The sequence below is a fragment of the Protopterus annectens genome, chromosome 9.part0 (genome assembly GCF_019279795.1).
Source record: "Protopterus annectens isolate FY-2018-M chromosome 9.part0, PAN1.0, whole genome shotgun sequence".
NCBI classification, from domain to species: domain Eukaryota; kingdom Metazoa; phylum Chordata; order Ceratodontiformes; family Protopteridae; genus Protopterus; species Protopterus annectens.
This window is the reverse complement of record NC_056743.1, coordinates 522023255-522042613: the sequence shown is the minus strand read 5'-3', so window position 1 is coordinate 522042613 and position 19359 is coordinate 522023255. Positions and strand designations below refer to the sequence as shown.

The 19359-nt window shown below is 39.4% G+C and overlaps 1 protein-coding gene across 2 annotated transcripts in view; it reads right to left on the bottom strand.

The window, feature by feature from the left end:
- The window catches only part of SLC4A5 (solute carrier family 4 member 5), a 765106-nt gene that overhangs the window by 189118 nt on the left and 556629 nt on the right, over window positions 1-19359 (bottom strand). For both annotated transcript variants that reach the window (XM_044083082.1, XM_044083081.1), the window contains exon 16: window positions 3427-3540. In XM_044083082.1, coding sequence (XP_043939017.1) covers window positions 3427-3540 — 114 coding nt within the window. The remainder of the gene's footprint in view (window positions 1-3426; window positions 3541-19359) is intronic.

Here is a 19359-nt window from a genome sequence, read left to right as displayed (position 1 = left end):
AATGTGTTGCCATTACCACTGTCTTATCTGTGCTCAATTTCATCCCATTTGCTTTCAGTTTTTCATTCCATTCCTCTATCCTTTGTTGATGTTGTTGCTCAGAGTCTGCCTGTAATGCCACATCATCTGCATACAGCACCTTTTCCGATCTGTCCCCTGCAACCTGTTTGCTAATGTAGTCCATCACCAGTATGAACAGCAGTGAGCTCAGAGCTGAACCCTGGTGCATATCCACTCCCACTGTGAGCCCCTCTGTGAGACTAAGCACTCTTCACACTTGAGTCATTGGGTCCTTATACACAGCCTGCACTAATTCTACCAATGTTTATGGAACTTCAAACCACTGCATTACTGCCAAAATTATCTTTCTTGGCACCATATGCTTTCCAGGACTGCCCAGTTGGACTCTTTCCTCATCTCTAGCTTCTTCTCAACTATCTGTTTAGTGCAAACATTGAGTCAGCTTTGCTGCATCCTGATCTGAATCTGAACTGCTAATCTCCCATCTTACATTCTACTACTATGCATATCCATTTATCAGTCACCCTCTGCATAACTTTAGTGCAATGTGATAGGAATTTGATGCCTCTGTACTGCACACAGTTGTGGATGTCCCTTTGTTATTGTACACTAGTATGACTGTGCTTATTCTCCAGTCATGGATACACTTTTCCCTCCACATTGCTATGATTACCCTCAGGAGCCATTTCTCCCATCTCACCCAGCAGCTTTATCATATCTGCTATGACCTCATCTGAGCCAGCTGCTTTCCCTGACTTCATTTTCCTTAGTGCTATTCTTACTCCCTCTATTGTAGACTCTTCCTCTTGTCTCATCACAGACTGTGTCTGGGGCAGTACAGCTTCTGTGAGGTTTTCTTCATTCAGAAGATGCTGGAAATATTCCTTCCATCTGCCTTTGATGTCCTGTGGACTGGTGAGCAGGTTGTTGCTGGCATCCCTTATGAAGGGTGTCCGACTATTTTCTTTATCTTTCTGTCTTTGCCTTGTAACCTGATATAGTTTCTTTTGTGCCATCTACTAAGTCACTTTCCAGAAGCTGGTAGATTGCCTCAAGTGCCGTGTTCTTAGCTATTGCAACTCCTTTCTTAGCTTCTTTGTTAGTGAACCAGTATTCCTTCCTAGCCTAGTTGGTATTTTCTATCTCCCATTTTTTCGTGCACTCCGTTCTTTTGCTGACTTCCTGGACTTCTGCATTCCACCTCCAGCTTTCCTTTTGTACCATATTTCCATACCTGGCTCAGCCACATATCAGTTCTGTAGTACTCACACATGCTGTTTTGATGTGCTGCCGTTCTTCTTCGACTTCACCTAATTCCTCCGCTTCTTGGAATAATTCCTTGAACCGTTGTACTTTCTCTACAATCAACTTCCAGGTCTTCTGCCTGGTCTGCTTTGACCTTAGAGGATTCTCTGACCACTTCTTGCAGCTGACTGTGGTAACCAGTGGTTTATGCTGTGGGCCAGCTGGTTCACTGGGGATAACTGCAATCATTGATTCTACCCCACTGCCCTTTCCTTACTAGGAGGAGTTTACCTGAGTTGCATATTGGACACTCTTGTATGTGATCTTGTTGCTGTCTTTCTTAACTATGTGTTTGCTGCTATCAAGCTATTTGCCAGACAGAAGTCTAAAATGGCCTCTTCTTTATTCTTGTTGCCCCACCCACGTAGACCCAGGCAGTCCTCATATCCTGTTCTGTCTGTGTCGATATGTGCATTGAAGTCTCTCATTGTCAACACCAAGTCATGTTGTCCTGCTGTATCTAGTAGATCCTGCAGCTGCTGTTTGAATCTTTTCTTTTCCTCACTATCACAACCCTGCTGTGGAGCACAGGCTGAGATTGTGAATACCGCCCTATCATTACACTGAAGTCTGATTGTCATGAGTCTGTCACTAAATCTGATGATATCCCTTACTGCCTTCTGAAGCCTCTCTCTCACCACAATACCCACACCATTCCTAGTCCATCCTCCTCCTGAGTAGTATACTCTGGATCCCAAGACAAGTGGCTTCACTGCAATGTCCTTCCAACTTGTCTCTTGGATACACAGGATGTCCAGCCTCTTCTGTATCATCATGTCATGTACTTCCAAGCTGCATCCTGTCAGCGAACATACATTAAGTGTAGCAATTGTCAGTTCATATTTGGCAAGTTGATCAGTGTTATGTCCAGCTTTCACTCAACAGAACTATCACAGGTAACCCAGGCTGGGCAAATAGACACCAGCTAGCCAGTAGCTTATTGACCCAGAGCTGCTGAGCTTTATGGCAGGTACACACTGTCCAGTAGGGGCACATACACCCCTTCCACCATTAGCATGGATCCCTGGCATAGGTCAGAGTAGACCTGGTCCTCAACCCACTTATCACTGGTAACTACCCATGCTCATTTTTGGTGACATTAGTCAACATGACCAAATAACCTAGAGCCATGTTTTACACTAGCAAGTGGCTAGCTACACAATTGTGTGCAGTCTATGATCGATGTATTTAAGTATTATTCTAAAGAAATGACTCCAGAAAGTATGAGAAAGTGGCTTTGAAATATAAGAATATCAGTAATTGTAAGACTTGAATCTTCAATAGAACTGCTTTAAAAATAAGTGTGACACAACTGATGTTTTAAGACTGGATAAGTCTAGATCCTGGCTGTGTCACAGCATTTTCCAAAATGGAGGGAAGTATACTTCCTCCCTGTCTATGACCTCCAACTACAACATGTACATGAAATGAATATAATTTTATCCCAGTAAATGCACATTATTACCTTACAGAGTTTGGTATACATGAGAATTAAACCGAAGAAAGAGAATCAGACATCTGCAATGGACATAAAGCCTTTAATAACCAACAGACGTTATTACTATAGAATAATAATTTAAGTGGGTAGATCTTTAATAGCTCTGAATAACAAGCAAAATGAGAAGAAAAGCTTCTGAACACTACATATGTTTTTTTTTCCCTTCCTTCACTTGTTAAAGAATTATAGCGAATGTGTCAGAAACAAGAGAATGGTTGACAGCATCAGATAGGCACACTATAGCATTAATCTTAGTAAATCAAAACAGCAAAATTAGCAGAGGCCTGTTATTAAACCTGCTGTGTGTTTATTACTGAGTGACAAGTTCGATTAAGAATAGTTCTGTTCAGTATAACATTATTTACTGGTGATGTGCTGCATATAAGCTGTAAAGTCTGCAAACAATTCAGAACCCTTCTTTTCTATTTCAGCACGGGTGATTTCAGAGCTACTGGTGTTCTGTCCGTATATGACATGCACTCAGATCTAACAGGGTGGTTAGTATGGCTGACAAGGCAAAGGAGGTTAATATTCTTAGGAATAGGTCTACAAGCTATCAAGGAGAAACAAAGATAACAAGCACAACATGCTAGGGTCCCAACCTTAACCTCACTGGGAACATGCAGCTTGGCAGTGTCAACTCCAAACAAGGCATCAATTCCACAGAACACGAGGATGGTGAAGACAATGGCAAAATCACTGATCAGTGTCCTGACCTGGAAGAACATGGGGTAAAAAAACAGTGGGTTAAATGATGAGGCACAACAAACATGCAGAAAGGAATTCATATTTTTAAATTTAACAGGGCATTTTAAGGAAAATCCTTTTCAAACAGTCTATTTTAAAATAAATATATACAAAGCATTTATGTTTTTTTTTTTTTTTTTTTTTTATGAAGAACACAGATGTTATTGTTATAAAGGTTTCTTCTGTGAAGCTTTGCCAAATAAATAAATATGCATATATTTGCGAAATGATGCTGCAGTGTTTTAGCAAAATTAATTATTTTGCACTCTTCTGCTATTAACTTCATTTCAGTTCTGATAGTTAACATACAGACATGTCATTTCTTGGTAAAATTATATCTATAATGTAGCAAACTTCTGTAGTATTCAAGATACGCAAGTATGTAACACGGTCACCTGCAAATACACATCAGGATGCCTGTTCAAAGTGGTAAGAAGGCAAGATGTAGTCAAGCACTGTATATTGTCACCTACGTGGCACTGAACTGTCATTTAAATGTGAAATGCAGCGCATAACAACACAGTACTGTATGTCAACTCTAAATGGGGAATTTCTGCCGTAGCATTATACAATGCAAAGAAATGCCACTAAGGAAAAATCTGCAGAGCAGCAAAATCATTCAGTTCCTCGTTGTCTAGTATCGCACGTGGATTCCATGCAGTAGTAATGCATAGTAAAAATGCACCGTTTTGTAACAAATTCAGTCTTATTGCATGTTTTTATATTGCATCATGTTATTTACTGGAGCACCATTGTGAGGTGATGTTCAGGGAAGAGTTAAGACAGGCACTGGGAGTTACCGAATAGCTGGGTAACTACAGCAGAGCTAGTAAGGGAGATGGCTGCAAAGGTGCTTGGTGTGACATCTGGAAAGAGGAAGGAGGACAAGGAGACCTGGTGGTGGAATGAAGAAGTACAGGAGAGTATACAGAGAAAGAGGTTGGCGAAGAAGAAGTGGGATTGTCAAAGAAATGAAGAAAGTAGACAAGAGTATAAGGAGATGAGGTGCATGGCAAAGAGAGAGGTGGCGAAGGCTAAGGATAAGGCGTATGAAGAGTTGTATAAAAGGTTGGACACCAAGGAGGAAGAAAAGGAACTGTACCGATTGGCTAGACAGAGGGACCGAGCTAGTAATGATGTGCAGCAGGTAAGGGTGATAAAGGATAATGAGGGAAACATACTCACAAGCAAGGAGAGAGTGTTGAGCAGATGGAAAGAGTACTTTGAGGGGTTGATGAATGAAGAGAATGAGAGGGAGAGAAGGTTGGATGATGTGCGGATAGTGAATCATGAAGTGCAGTGGATTAGCAAGGAGGAAGTAAGGATAGCTATGAAGAGGATGAAGAACGGAAAGGCTGTTGGTCCCGATGACATACCTGTGGAAGCATGGAGGTGTTTAGGTGAAATGGCAGTGGAGTTTTTAACTAGATTGTTTAATGAAATCTTGGAAAGTGAGAGGCTGCCTGAGGAATGGAGAAAAAGTGTTTTGGTACCAATTTTTAAGAATAAGGGTGATGTGCAGAGCTGTAGTAACTACAGAGGGATTAAACTGATCAGTCACAGCCTGAAGTTATGGGAAAGAGTAGGGGAAGCTAGGTTAAGAAGGGAGGTGATGATTAGTGATCAGCAGTATGGTTTCATGCCAGGAAAGAGCACTACAGATGCGATGTTTGCTCTGAGAGTGTTGATGGAGAAGTACAGAGAAGGTCAGAAGGAGTTGCATTGTGTCTTTGTGGATTTAGAGAAAGCATATGACAGGGTGCCTAGAGAGGAGCTGTGGTATTGTATGAGGAAGTCGGGAGTGTCAGAGAAGTATGTAAGAGTGGTACAGGATATGTACGAGGGTAGTGTGACAGCGGTGAGGTCTGCGGTGGGAGTGACAGATGCGTTTAAGGTGGAGGTGGGATTACATCAAGGATCAGCTCTGAGCCCTTTCTTATTTGCAATGGTGATGGACAGGTTGACAGACGAGATCAGACAGGAGTCCCCGTGGACTATGATGTTTGCAGATGACATTATGATCTGTAGTGAGAGTAGGGAACAGGTGGAGACGACCCTGGAGAGGTGGAGATATGCTCTAGAGAAAAGAGGAATGAAGGTCAGCAGGACTAACACAGAATATATGTGTGTGAATGAGAGGGAGGATAGAGGAATGGTGAGGATGCAGGGAGTAGAGGTAGCGAAGATGAATGTGTTTAAGTACTTGGGATCAACAGTTCAGAGTAATGGTGAGTGTGGAAGAGAGGTGAAGAAGAGAGTACAGGCAGGATGGAGTGGGTGGAGAAGAGTGTCAGAAGTGATTTGTGACAGAGGAGTACCAGTAAGAGTGAAAGGGAAGGTCTACAAGAGGGTAGTGAGACCAGCTATGTTATATGAGTTGGAGACAGTGGCATTGACAAAAAGGCAGAAGTCAGAGCTTGACGTGGCAGAGTTGAAGATGTTAAGATTTGCACTGGGTGTGACGAGGATGGACAGGATTAGGAATAAGTATATTAGAGGGTCAGCCCAGGTTGGAAGATTTGGAGACAAAGACAGAGAGGCAAGATTACGTTGGTTTGGACATGTGCTGAGGAGGGATGCAGAGTATATTGGGAAAAAGATGCTAAGGATGAAGCTGCCAGGTAACAGGAAAAGAGGAAGGCCTAAATAAGGTTTATGGATGTGGTGAGAGAGGACATGCAGGTGATTGGTGTGACAGAGCAAGATGCAGAGGACAGGAAGAAATGGAAACAGTTGATCTGCTGTGGCGACCCCTAACAGGAGCAGCCAAAAGAAGAAGAAGACCATTCCACAGTGATATCCAGATGGAGTGTTTAGTACATGGGCTACCCATACAGAAAAAAGGACACTGTTGCCTACACAGTAGCACATTAGTATACTGTCATGTGGCACTGTGAGCACTCTTGTGCAAATACTACAGTGCAATGGTATGGTGTCACCTGTACAAAAAAACACAGCAATATAATGAAATACAGCAGTGTGACCTGTCACCCCTTTGGAAATACTTAAGTGTAACACTGTATTAGCACCTGTGAAGAAGCACAGAAACATAATGCATTTATCACTGTGTGTCGTCACCTTTGTGATTATACTAAAGTGCAAAACTATAGTGCCACCTTTAGAAAACACAGCTTTGTGTGCTAGCATCATTGTAGAACTACAGTGTGACATTGTGCTGCCACCTATACCAAAAACAAAAAACAAGGACTATAATATTGTACAACATTGCAGAAATGTTGCAGTGCCACCTATACCAAAAACAAAAAACGAGGACTATAATATCATACAGCATTGCAGAAATGTTGTAGTGCAACCTTCTGTGGCCTGTAACCAACACGTTATGTAATGATGTGTAGTCATGCTGTGGTCATTATGGAAATATTGCTGTGTAATTCCTGTGATGCCTGCACAGATGCAGCATTACAATAATATATATCACTGTGAGTTGGCACAACACTATTATAAATACAGAAAGCTAAGGAATACTTGGATAGATTCTACTTGGAGGACCTTCTGAGCAGACCTTTTTTCAGTGCACTCTGTTTAAGATGATCACTACAGATGTTTTGTTTATATTTTCCTGAAGAAATGTTTGTTCAGATGAACATACTTTGTGAAGTGGTATTAGATTAAAATATTAAGTTTAATTTATGTGGAAGTTAGGACTCAGACTGATTTTGATTTTACTGGCCAGGAGTCTTTTCGTAGTATATCATCTTTTTTTTCACATTGCACTTGAAGCATTCAGTAATTGTTCAACCAAGTGATCCCAGTGATATAACTTAAGGTGCACTCCAATCTTCCACAAATAATAATACTAAACTTCCTAACAATGAGCTCCCACAAGATCCAAATATGGAAGCTGACCATCAAAAGGCTAACAAGTGACTCGATTTTAATCAACACATCCCTACTACTAGCTCCTTTAGAAAAACAAGAAACTGAATTTTTTTTTTTTTTTTTTTTGAGGGAGGGACAATAACTAACCTAGAGTAAGAGACAGAAGCCAATACAAAGAGATTTGTTGATGAGAATAGTCAGCCTGATAACTCTATCTCAAATGTTAGTTTACCCTTCTCTGAACAAGGTTTATGGAGTCTGATCCCTAGGATCAATAGGGGACTGAGTCACAGGTCTTGTTTACTCAACTGTTTCCTGAAGGACATAAGGAAAGCAATATGTAAAGACAGAGGCAACAATATTCTTATAATCATACTGTAATCAGTGCAGATTTAAATTACAAAGGTAGCACTGCCGTTGGTGATATGTTAACTGAAGTATAAGAAATCATGGAACTTGCACACAACAAAGGATTTATGCTTTCACTATTGGACATGATTCCATTACTCAGTCTTTTTCTTAAGTAACTACTAATACAAGCTAACAATTACTATGATGTATTAAATGTGTGGGTCTGCAGTTTAACTTAAAACACATATACTTGGTTGGAAGTTATGCTCACTGAACCTATCTTCTTTGCTAAGAACAGATACCACTTAAAACAGCCTGGAAATATATTCTAGTTCTAGGTATTACTAATTATAGTGAAAGCTTTTTTAAAGGATCAGTGGGGATGATTGCTGTTTTACTTTAAAAGAGCTTATAATTCCAACCACTAATACTTACAATGTTTCTAAGAAAAGTGAACTCCAGTATTTTAGTAGTCCTTGAACAGGTTGACTGGTATGGTCCTGATTCTGTCCCTCTTTCCTTGCAGGGATATTAGGGTTATCAAAATTACAGTAAGAGAGAGAGAGAGAGAGTAGTAGAGGGTGTCTAAATTTATGTTGCCCATAAAATTCAATCCAGTTTCTTGCATTATGATGAGGTCGGAGAGGCCTCATCTCTGCTACCAATGGAAACAAAGCTTGATGTTTGTGTTGATAATCACATCTTTAAACCAGTGTTTGAATGACACTAGCTCTTTGGTGGTCATTGTGGTCATTGTTACTGCTGCAAGTTTGTTAACACACTATTGAATCAATGAACAACTGCCAGCCTTATGGAAATACCTCAGTAACTAGCAACACACTCATTACACCTATAAAGAACCAGTAGGGAAATTACATACAGTACTATTTGCTGTCAAACATGCAAACATTGTGATGCTGATTGCAATGTGTTAACAGCTTTAAAGAAACCATTTAGTGTAATATAGTATAACATGATATAGCGTCACCTGTACATAATGTGGGTCTACTTGAAAAGACCAAAATCCCACATTACTGAATCCAAGAAGCATGCTGCCAAGGTGAGGTCTGCGGTGCCAACCGAGATGAATGTGTAATCTTCCACATGTGATTAAAAATCTGACAGCGGTGTTACATTTTGCTTAGCAGACCGGATACTTGCTGTAGTCCTCTATCTTTGACTTTACTCTTAGCCATCAATATGTGTCAGCAGAGCAGCAGGTAAGGCCCCTTCCCCCCCATGAAGGAGATGAATTAAGCATTGGCTGCTCACTTTCTCCTGCCCTGGACAAATTATCCAGCCTTTGGGTTGGTAATTGATTCCAGGTTTTCTGACTCTCAATCATACTCCCAAACCTAAGGTCAAAACAAAAATAAAAAGTGACAAAGGTCTCAGATCAGTGACAATATTGAAATACTGGCACCAGTGACTTAAACAGTTAACTGCATTACATAACCAAGCATTTAAGACTCAGAATTCCAAGGGTGTGCATATGGCACCAGATTAGGGAAGGTTGAAGGCTGTTGAGATCAATGGGATTCGAATTAGTATGCATTTCTGAATTAAAGAAATATATAAATGAAGTCATTGTCATCCTTTGTTGACTGTAATCCATTACTTTTTCTGAAAAAAAATATCAGTTTTAGAAAATAAGATTGAAATACGGGACCAAAATTCAAAAGGCTGTAGATTTGGGTTTAGTCAGAGCTTTATTTTTCTGTAACACAGATCTAGCAGAATTTGTTCTGTTTTTCATTTTAAAATTCTCACTTTTAGGGAAACCTAGTGCACAGTTGTTCAAGATGCCAGTATAAATCACTTCCAATTAAATAATTAATAAAGTCACTCAATAATGTTTAAAAAATTACATCTTTGCCTACTTTAAAATAAAATTTAAAGTTCTTTTGTTTTCTGAATATAGCCACTATTAATGCATTTTTAATCTTGATGTGAGAACTGAGAAATCCTTATGGTATTTTTAAGAATAAATAAACAAAACAAAAGGAAATTAATAAATTACAGTGAAACCATCTTATGCTGTCTTTTTAAATCAGGGATGCCTAACATTTCTACTGTTGCCAATTCCAGACTTGTCTGTTTTTATTTACTGGCATATATGGGCACAAATCTAAGTTTAGCACTTTCAGTTTAATTTTTTTTAACTTAACGTAAAATACTGTCCTGATTTTGTCATAGGTAGGTAGTAGGCTATCTGCCCGAGGGCATTTATAAGCCTAGCCAGAGTGTGTCGGCTTTCGCTGCCCCATTAATTAATTAACTGATCCTCTGTCAAGCAGAGCCAATGAAGTGATCCCAGGGGTGTATTTTCTGTTACCCATCCACTTGTCAAGGTTTTTCTTGAAGAGTGTTAGTGAGGGGCTCTGCCTAATGTAGTTTGGAATTTTGTTCCAAAGCATGGGGAGTCTCTGTGACAGGAATCTATCCCTCCAGCATGTTCTATATATTGCTATGGTGAGGTTTAGCTCACTAGAGCGCGTGGCTCGCAGTGACTTGGATTTCTTTAAGTGGAACATGTCCATCAATGGTTATAGAAATCATACTGTACAACTGAACAGAGTCAGTGGTTCAAGAACAGGAAATATCTTGGAAAACAGAGCAGATGGGTTTGATTCCAATATATTAGCTGTAGACAAAGTTAATTGATATTCAAAGTTTGTTGCATTTCTGTATTATAAAAAAGTGTACACCAAACTTAGGCATGTTTGATGCAACAGAGCTGCTCATAACAGCTTGCAACTTCAGGGCTTTCATATGAAATAGATAAGGCACAGAAGGATGGGAATGTGAAATGCTGAACTCAAAATGCTGACAGCTGTGTGTCCCAATTAAAAACATAAGTCCCTTCTTCATGGTAAAAACCTAAGAGTACACGAAGCTGAGACTTAATGTACTCCATGATTTAATGGAGACCTTGGAAAGGATCTAGATAAGTTGCAAGTGGAACAAGAAAGGCTAGCAAATCCAATCCAGAAGAAAAAAAAAACAAGTTGTTTTGAAGAGTACTTGGGGAAAGCACTAGTCATATGTACATGAACTGCTTCCATTTCTTTTTCTTTCTTTGACATTTGTTGATCAGGTATGTCTGTCTGAGCATGAGCCCTTTTTCAGCAGAGGCCAGAGGAGAAAAGCTCGACAAACAGTCCATATAGCCGATACAAACAGAAATATTCTTTGAGACTAGGCAGAGCATTTAAAACAGTCATTACTCTAACAACAAATGTTGCTACCATATGCAGAACAAGAATTCAAAAGAGCAGGACACTTTGTTACAATCGGTCGGAGGAGTAGTTCAGTACAATGTGGGCAAAAGAAGTTAAGTGAAGTACCTTTAAGAACAGATAAAACAAGGCAATTTCAACATGAGAGAGAGAGAGGGTATAACTAGTGGAGTTGTCTTAAGTAGTTGTTAGACAGGGGGGAGACCGAGTATGAGCAGGAGAAGAGGATGAGAGAAGACAGATTAAGTTGGGTTTTACAGTGACAAGTCCTTAGTAAGTTATCTTTTAGAGCTTTTTTGAATTTGTGAATATTGGATATTGCGGCCACGGTGGTGCAGCGGTTAGCATTGCCACCTCACAGCAAGAGGTCCTTCGGTTCGATCCTCAGCTGGGGTGCCTTCTGTGTGGAGTCTACATGTCCTCCAGGGGTAGGTATGAAAGGAAGGACCAGTATATGGAGGCGAGTGCGTTGTTAAATATGGCAAGATTGAAACAGGAGAGGTTCTGACAGTCTTTGAACTTGTGGGGCCTAGTGTGGGGAAGGGAGAATCTGTAGATGCAAGTAGGGGAGTGGTCACTAATGGAACCTGGTACTGTTTTAGGGTGGTGGTGTAGGTCATGGTGGGATACAAAGATCCAGTCAATGATAGAACTGGAGTTGGTAGGTTTGCTTTAGTGGGTAAGGGGTAGAGAGAAGTTGGGAGAAGCCGTGTAAGTTAATAATTGAGTTGGAGGAGTCTGTGTTTAGGGCTTGCTAGTTGATACTGACATCACTTAGCAAAGTGGTTTCATTGGGTATGTTGAGTGTGAACAAGGAGACAACATGTTCCAAATGGGAATATTTTCTCCAGGTGGAGTGTATATGGCAGATGTACTTAGTGTTTTGTGGTTGTTGTGTTTGGAGTTAAATGCTAGAAGTTCTGCAGGTTGAAAGCTGGGGGTGAGATGGACAGAGACAACAATGGTCAGAGTAAATTTTGGCAACACCCCCTCCTTTCTTTTGAAGTCTAAGTGGAGGATGTTTTATCCTGGGGGTAGAAATTAGTTATCTGAGATATGATGTTTGGGCCATGTTTCTGTGAGAGTTATTATGTCAGGACAGTAGTGGGCCATCCATGCATGGAACTCACTGACTTTGTTAAGATCGCTGTGAACATTTAGTGAGAATAGGTTTAGGTGTTTGGTGGGTGAGGGGAGGGAGGGAGGTTGTGAGGGTAGGGTTTTCGAAGAGGGGCTGGAGAGGGGGGGGCTGCATTTGGGTGAATATCACCTGAAAGGAATATGGAAATGTTAGTGTAGCATAGAGTAGGAATAGTCAGGCAGAAGAAGTGATATTTAGGTTTTGTTTTTAAGGGGTTGGGGAAGATTTGATCTTAGGTAGGAGTGAGTATGAGGTGTAAAGTAAAGAGGATGATGTAAAGAATGAATGATGGAATTGTCAGTCTATAGGATAGTGAATAGCTGTATGTGGAATATTTATAGGATGAATTTCAGTTTGACAAGAGAAGAGGTATGATAGTGACAAAAGAAAGGTGTGAGCAAGAGGGAGAGAAGCATGATGAGGGTGTGAAGAGTCTTAGTATAGGGGAACAGTTAGGTAAATGAGAAGTGTAAGTACAGAGATAGACAACATAGTGGTAAAGTAGTAGGAGTGTGCATGAAAAGTTACGAAAATAAAATTTCCAAAGATTCCAAAGGCAACTACAAGGCATTCTATAGCTATGTCAAGAATCTAAATGGCAATGCACCTTCAATAACCACATCGCCACAACAGTCAGGGAATCCTTCTAAGTGGCACACCTCATCACTAAGGGCTTTTCATCCAGAAAAAATAAGTCATTGTCCCACTGTACTCATCCCTCATTAGACCCATTATAGAATACAATGCCCCGTTTGGTATGTACTTCTCAAGACATCTGCAACAACTGGAAAGGCTGCAGAAATACCTCACAAAGAATTACAGGCCTAAAGCAGATGCCCTATGCTGACCGTCTATAAAAACTCCAGCTATACTCTGTCGCATATCGTCTACTCAGAGGTGATCTCTGCTTAACATACAAGGCCATGTCAAACCCAGAGTTGTTGGACATGCTACACTTAAAGAAATCCCAGTCCCCCAGAGCCACATGCACAATGAACAAATCATGCTGGAGGGATAGGTTCCTGACCCAGAGACTCCCCAGACTCTGGAATAGACTGCCCATACATGTCAGGCACAGCTCCTCTTTGGCCCTCTTCAAAAGGAACCTTGATGATTGGATGGGAGATGGGAAATTCATCCAGGGGATCATCTTAGTTGTCCTGCTAGACAGGGGTCCAGGGAAGTAAATATTGTAGGAAGAAATAGCCAGGGAATTGTTATGGTTAGGCTTGTATAGGCCCTAGGGCCAGTAGCCTAGTCCAAACCTATGAACTTGAGGGTGGAGATAAGTAGGGAGGGGTGTGGAGTACAGATTGAGATGTAAGGGGTGTGTTGATAGGAGAGGTGTGCTAGGGCAGAAGAATGATAGAGTGTGATTGGGTGAGGTGAGAGGAAGAGATTGGGTAGAGGGAAAGGGCAAAATGGGGTTAGCTATAAATGTAATGGCACAGGGTGGGTGATAATGGGGGTAGGGTAGGGGAGCAGAGTGAGCCTGAGTGTAGCAAGGGCAAATGGAGTCAGTCAAAACATGAGAAACTGACCAGAAAAAAAAGACACTCAACCAGTCAGTTGTCTTGTGCTATCAGGGGTCAGGGCCACTGCTAACAGTGGAAGACACTTGACAGCCTGTTTTTATGTTCATTTTTAAGGCTAGAATAATTAAACGCAATTGCAAGATAAATGTGGGCTGTACACTTTAATCCCATGCAACAAACAGAATTTAACTTAGCAGAAAGAAAGAAATAATTCCTAGCAGAGAAAAAATGTTAAAATAAAATAGGCCAGAATGTTAAATGGGGGGGGGCTAAAATATGGTTAGTGTACATGCCATAACCCTACATTTAACACATGTACTTAATTGGTAGACTGAGGAAGAGGTTGAGCACTAGGTTGACCTCCTCTGACCGACTGTAACAAAGTGTCCTGCTCTTTTGAATTCTTGTTCTGCATATAGGCACCTCACTTGGGTCTCTTGCTATCCCTGTAGATGGGTTCCCTGGCAACCATTTTCTGGGAGGGGGAGAGAAATCTCTTATCCGCTTATAGGGTAACTGTAAAAATAAAAAGAAAGAAGGATGGAACTTGAAAATATGGACAGTTGAGGTTAATCAATTGTTACATAGGTAGTAGTGGTTGGAGACAGCAAAGGGAGGAAGCAGCACAAGGAGAGAAAGACAGTGATATAGTAAAGTGCTGCTTTCAAATATAGGTAGAGGAGAACCAATGAGCAATGCTTAGACAGAGTAACAAAACATTAATCAGCAACAGTACAATTAGCAACACGGCACTAAAAACGTATTTACTGCATTTAAGTAAATATTCATACAACTATCACTATGAGGTCATAAGTAAATACTAGAGAACAAAACAAAAGCTATCCTGGACAAGGTGCCTCTTAAGAGCAGCAGTATAAATCCAAAAGAGAACAAAAGAGGCAACGCCACAGCTCGTTGTAAGATTTTAATGTAGACAAACTCCAAATAGTAAGCACGGTCACGTTTCAAAGAGCGTTTCATCAGACTTTAATACAGCAGTTATCTTCCATCAAAATTAAATAGTGACATTACTATTGCAATCTCCAATCACATTCTAAAAGTAATTATGACATCACAAAGACAATTTAAAATCTTAAAATTCATCATTAAATAGTCACAACTAACTATATCTAAGAACCCTAAAATTCATAATTTATAAGAACATCTAACTATGTCTATAAAACAGCACTATTAACAAAGGTCTAACTAAATGTCATGGTCTAACCAATCTTATTTAGTAAAATTGCTACAAAAATACCTAGTATGCATAAGGCTGAACTACTACACATTAAAACTAAATAACAATATAATAATCCTAAAACACAGCACAAAATACAAAAAATAATGAATTGAATATATAGAGGAAAAGATTTTTAAAAAGTAATTTAACCTAATACATCAATAAAGTGTTTAGTGTGCACAGGGTCTTGCCACTAGGAAAGGTTTTAATGCTGTCTTATCATTCAGACCACATGCTCAGTGTGCTTGTAGACGTATGATCCATCTGCTTTCCTGCACTTCCATATAATTCTTAACATCTCCTAGTCTACCGGTCTTTTTAATCAATTCTAAGGCTCTAAATTTAAATTTATATACCATACCATGTCTCATCACATGCCTAGCTAGCACGTTGCCTTCATCCTCTCTATTTATGGCATATATGATGTTCTCTGACACATTCCCTAAGAGTTCTGTTTGCTTGCCCACATAAAAAGATTTACATAACTGACATTGCATCAGATATATCAAGTCCCTAGTCCTGCAATAAGCATAATGTTAAAAATATATTCATGTCCAGTATTTCGATGTACAAATTTATCACCTGCCATGTATATACATTGGTTACAATTTCTACAGGAGAACGGTCCTTGTCTTTGAGAGCATACCTCCATTTTACTATCATCTTCATAACACAGTAATCTTTTCAATGGTTTAGTATTTCTGTACGTAAAGCTATGTTTTGTCCCTACTATTTCTGATATTCTATCATCTGTGCTTAATAATTTCCAATTATTGTTAATTATCTCTCTAATTCTCACGTTCTTATTCGTGAATGGAATCACTACCCTAGTGGTCTTATGCCCTAGCCCTTCCTTCTGTACCTTCTCATCAATATTCCTATTTCTACGAAAAAAAATGGCTTTCCTTTACCTGTCCTCTGTGTTGCGTTCTCATTTAGTAACCTTTCTACTTCATCATTATGGTACCCTCTTTGTATGAAATTATCAGCTAGAATCATTTGTTTCTCCTGAAAGGCATTATCATGGCTGGTCAACCTTGATTTCCTTAATGCTTGACCCTATATTATATTTGGATAGATATGTGCAGGATTCATGCTGTTACGGTGTAGCAAACTATTTTTCCAGCAAGGTTTTCTGTACATGTCTGTATGTATATCATTACCCATCTTAATCAGTTGTACAGCCAAGAATTCTATTCATTCAAAAGAGCTATTACTTTCAAAGGACAAAAAATCTGTAGTCCCATTTACATACAAAACAAACATCCAGTTGTTGCTTAGTTCCTCGCCATACAAGAAAAATATCAACAAAACGTTTATAATACTTTATGCAATCACTAAACGGTGTGTCTCTTAGTACATAAGTACCCTCCCAATATGCCAAAACCAAGTTAGCATACGAGTTTGCGCATGGGGTCCCCATGGCGACCCCTTTGGTTTGTAGATAATACTTCTTGTCATACATGAATATGTTATTATTCAAAACTATATCCAATAGCAGCATAAATCACATAATGAGGTCCCTGGGAACCCCTTTTTCTATCAGTAACAACCACACATAATCCATCCCTGTTGTATTGGGTATGGAAGCGAACAAAGAAACTATATCCAATGTGACTAATAAATCACTAGTAATTTCATTTTCAGAATAGACATAATCTGCATAGCTTTCTAGGAACTGTTGGGTATCTTTAATAACATACTCTATTCTATCATCTATGAGCCTAAAATGTTTTTCCAAATAAATGGATAAAGGCTCAGTGAGCCAGCCCCTCCTGAGACTATAGGTCTCATCGGTGGGTCCAACAGAGTCTTATGCACTTTCAGTAATCCCCTAAAAATGGGGATCACTGGTTTCTCCACTAGGAGATACTTATATAAAATCAGTATCTATCATATCACATAATAGCATGTCATACAAATCACTATGAACACTTTCAATGGTTCTATCTAGTGATATTGCATTCAAAATCTGATACGTCTCACTGTCAGCTAACATTTCCATCTTCCTAGCATACATTTCACGGTCTAGAACAACAACAGCACCGCCCTTGTCAGCCTGTCTAATCACAATGTCATCATTCTCTTGTAACTTCTTTAAAGCTTCATTTTAAACATAGCTTAGGTTGTAAAAGTCTGGTTTAACTTTACCTTGACACACAGAAAACTGTATCAAATCATATTCACAGGCCTTCTCAAATGCATCCAGCAACGGATGCATTTGTGGTACATATGTAGAAGGTTTTTTAAAAATGTTTCTAGTACCAGTGTTAGATTGACCAAATAACATTTTTAAACTAATGTTCCTTGTAAACATCTTAATGTCTAATATAACATCCATTATATCTGTAGTTCTTGAAGGTATGAATGAGAGGCCTTTATTCAATAAGGACCTCTTACTGTCAGTTAACACATACCTGGAAATATTTATAACTAAGTCCATTGTGTAGGTCGGAGCACTTTCTTTTGGAACTCGTGCCTCTCTTATGTTTTCCGCTTCTTCATCCTGCTCTGAGGTGTCCAAATCTGACCGTCGGTCTGCCGAATCAGTAATGGAAAAGGGCAGAATGTGTTTCCATCAGATGAACCTTGTATCACAGCAGGTATGAAGGCAGTAGTTTTCTCCTGGTTCTCCTTTCTTCTGACATCCATCATTGTCGTCGATTGTTTATTCATGTGTGCACAGCCCTCATCAGGTCGTAGGGAAATTTCACCATTAATCTCCTGATTCTCTCACTCTACAACAACTTCCGGTGGTGACGTGCTTGCCGATATCATCACTGTAGTGGCATTAGCATCTAACATGCTACAGTCTATTAAAGGTGGTACTGTTGCTCTAACATTTGCCGTAACATTTCTGGTGTTCTCTCTAGGCCAGGAGAACACATTCCCCTTCCGGAAATCATTGAAATCCCTCTCTAATTTCTTTTTTTTATCTTGCAGCAATTTATTTTCAAGTATCATCAAGTTAGTAATAAGATCACTGACAAACATACTCATATCAGCAGGGTTTAAGAGGGAACTCAGTTCACCTTGTAAAAAAGTGATTTCCGTTGTCAACGTACACTCTATTAATTGGTACTGCTCAATCAGGAGCTTAATGTAGCCATAGCTGGTATCCAAGTTTAATTTCTGCCACTTAGTTAACAATTCTGGGTAGGTGGTTCCGAAAGTAGGCATTTTCAATATTCGTAACCCTCTCGGCACCACCTTAAAACTGAGACACGCCTCCATACGCTGTCTCTGCCACTGTGTGATCTTTAGTCCATTCAACTTATTTTCCAGCTTTCTAGTGAGTTGCATAACAGTCATATTGTGCATTGTACTCACAGTCTCCTCACCTTCTTTCGTTAGTTCCATAGTGGTTAATCTCATAAGAGGATTATTTTCAGTAGAAAGGAGTCTTTGAAAGGAAGACTCATTGCCCATACTTCCATGTAAACTCACAGTTTCTGTTATTATACCTTCAGCCATGTCCCAGTGACCGTTCAGAACCAAATGTAGAAAACAAAACAAAAGCAGTCCTGGACAAGGTGCCTCTTAAGAGCAGCAGTATAAATCCAAAATATAACAAAAGAGGCAACACCACGTTTCAAAGAGCGTTTCATCAGACTTTAATATAGCAGTCAACTTCCATCTAAATTGAACTTAACCTCACTTTAGTAAAAAAATCTTTTCTTCTATATATTCAATTCATTAATTTTGTATTTGATGCTGTGTTTTAGGATTATTATATTATGTTATTTAGTTTTAATGTGTAGTAGTTCAGCCTTATGCATACTAGGTATTTTTGTAGCAATTTTACTAAATAAGCTAGGTTAGACCATGACATTTAGTTAGACTTTTGTTAATAGTATTGTTTTATAGACATAGTTAGATGTTCTTATAAATGATGAATTTTAGAGTTCTTAGATATAGTTAGTTGCTAGCTGTGACTATTTAATGATGAATTTTAGGGTTTTAAATTGTCTTTGTGATGTCATAATTACTTTTAGAATGTGATTGGAGATTGCAATAGTAATGTCACTATTTAATTTAGATGGAAGATGACTGCTGTATTAAAGTCTGATGAAACGCTCTTTGAAACGTACAAGCGCTTACTATTTGGAGTTTGTCTACATTAAAATCTTACAACGAGCTGTGGTGTTGCCTCTTTTGTTATCTTTTGGATTTAGTAAATACTAGAATAACGTTTTTTGATAAAAGTCCAGATATTGCCTGGAAAAAAAGCCAACTTTGTTTAGAGGCTCTGTGTGTGTGTGTGTGTGTGTGTGTGTGTGTGTGGGGGGCATGTACGTGCCTATGACTATTCTGTGTGTGTGTGTGTGTGTGTGTGTGCATGCACGTGTGGGGGTATGTACATGAAATGGAATTTGCCAATGTTTGCATAATTTGTTGATTTTTTTTTATATCCATTTAATTTCATTAAACAACAACTTGGG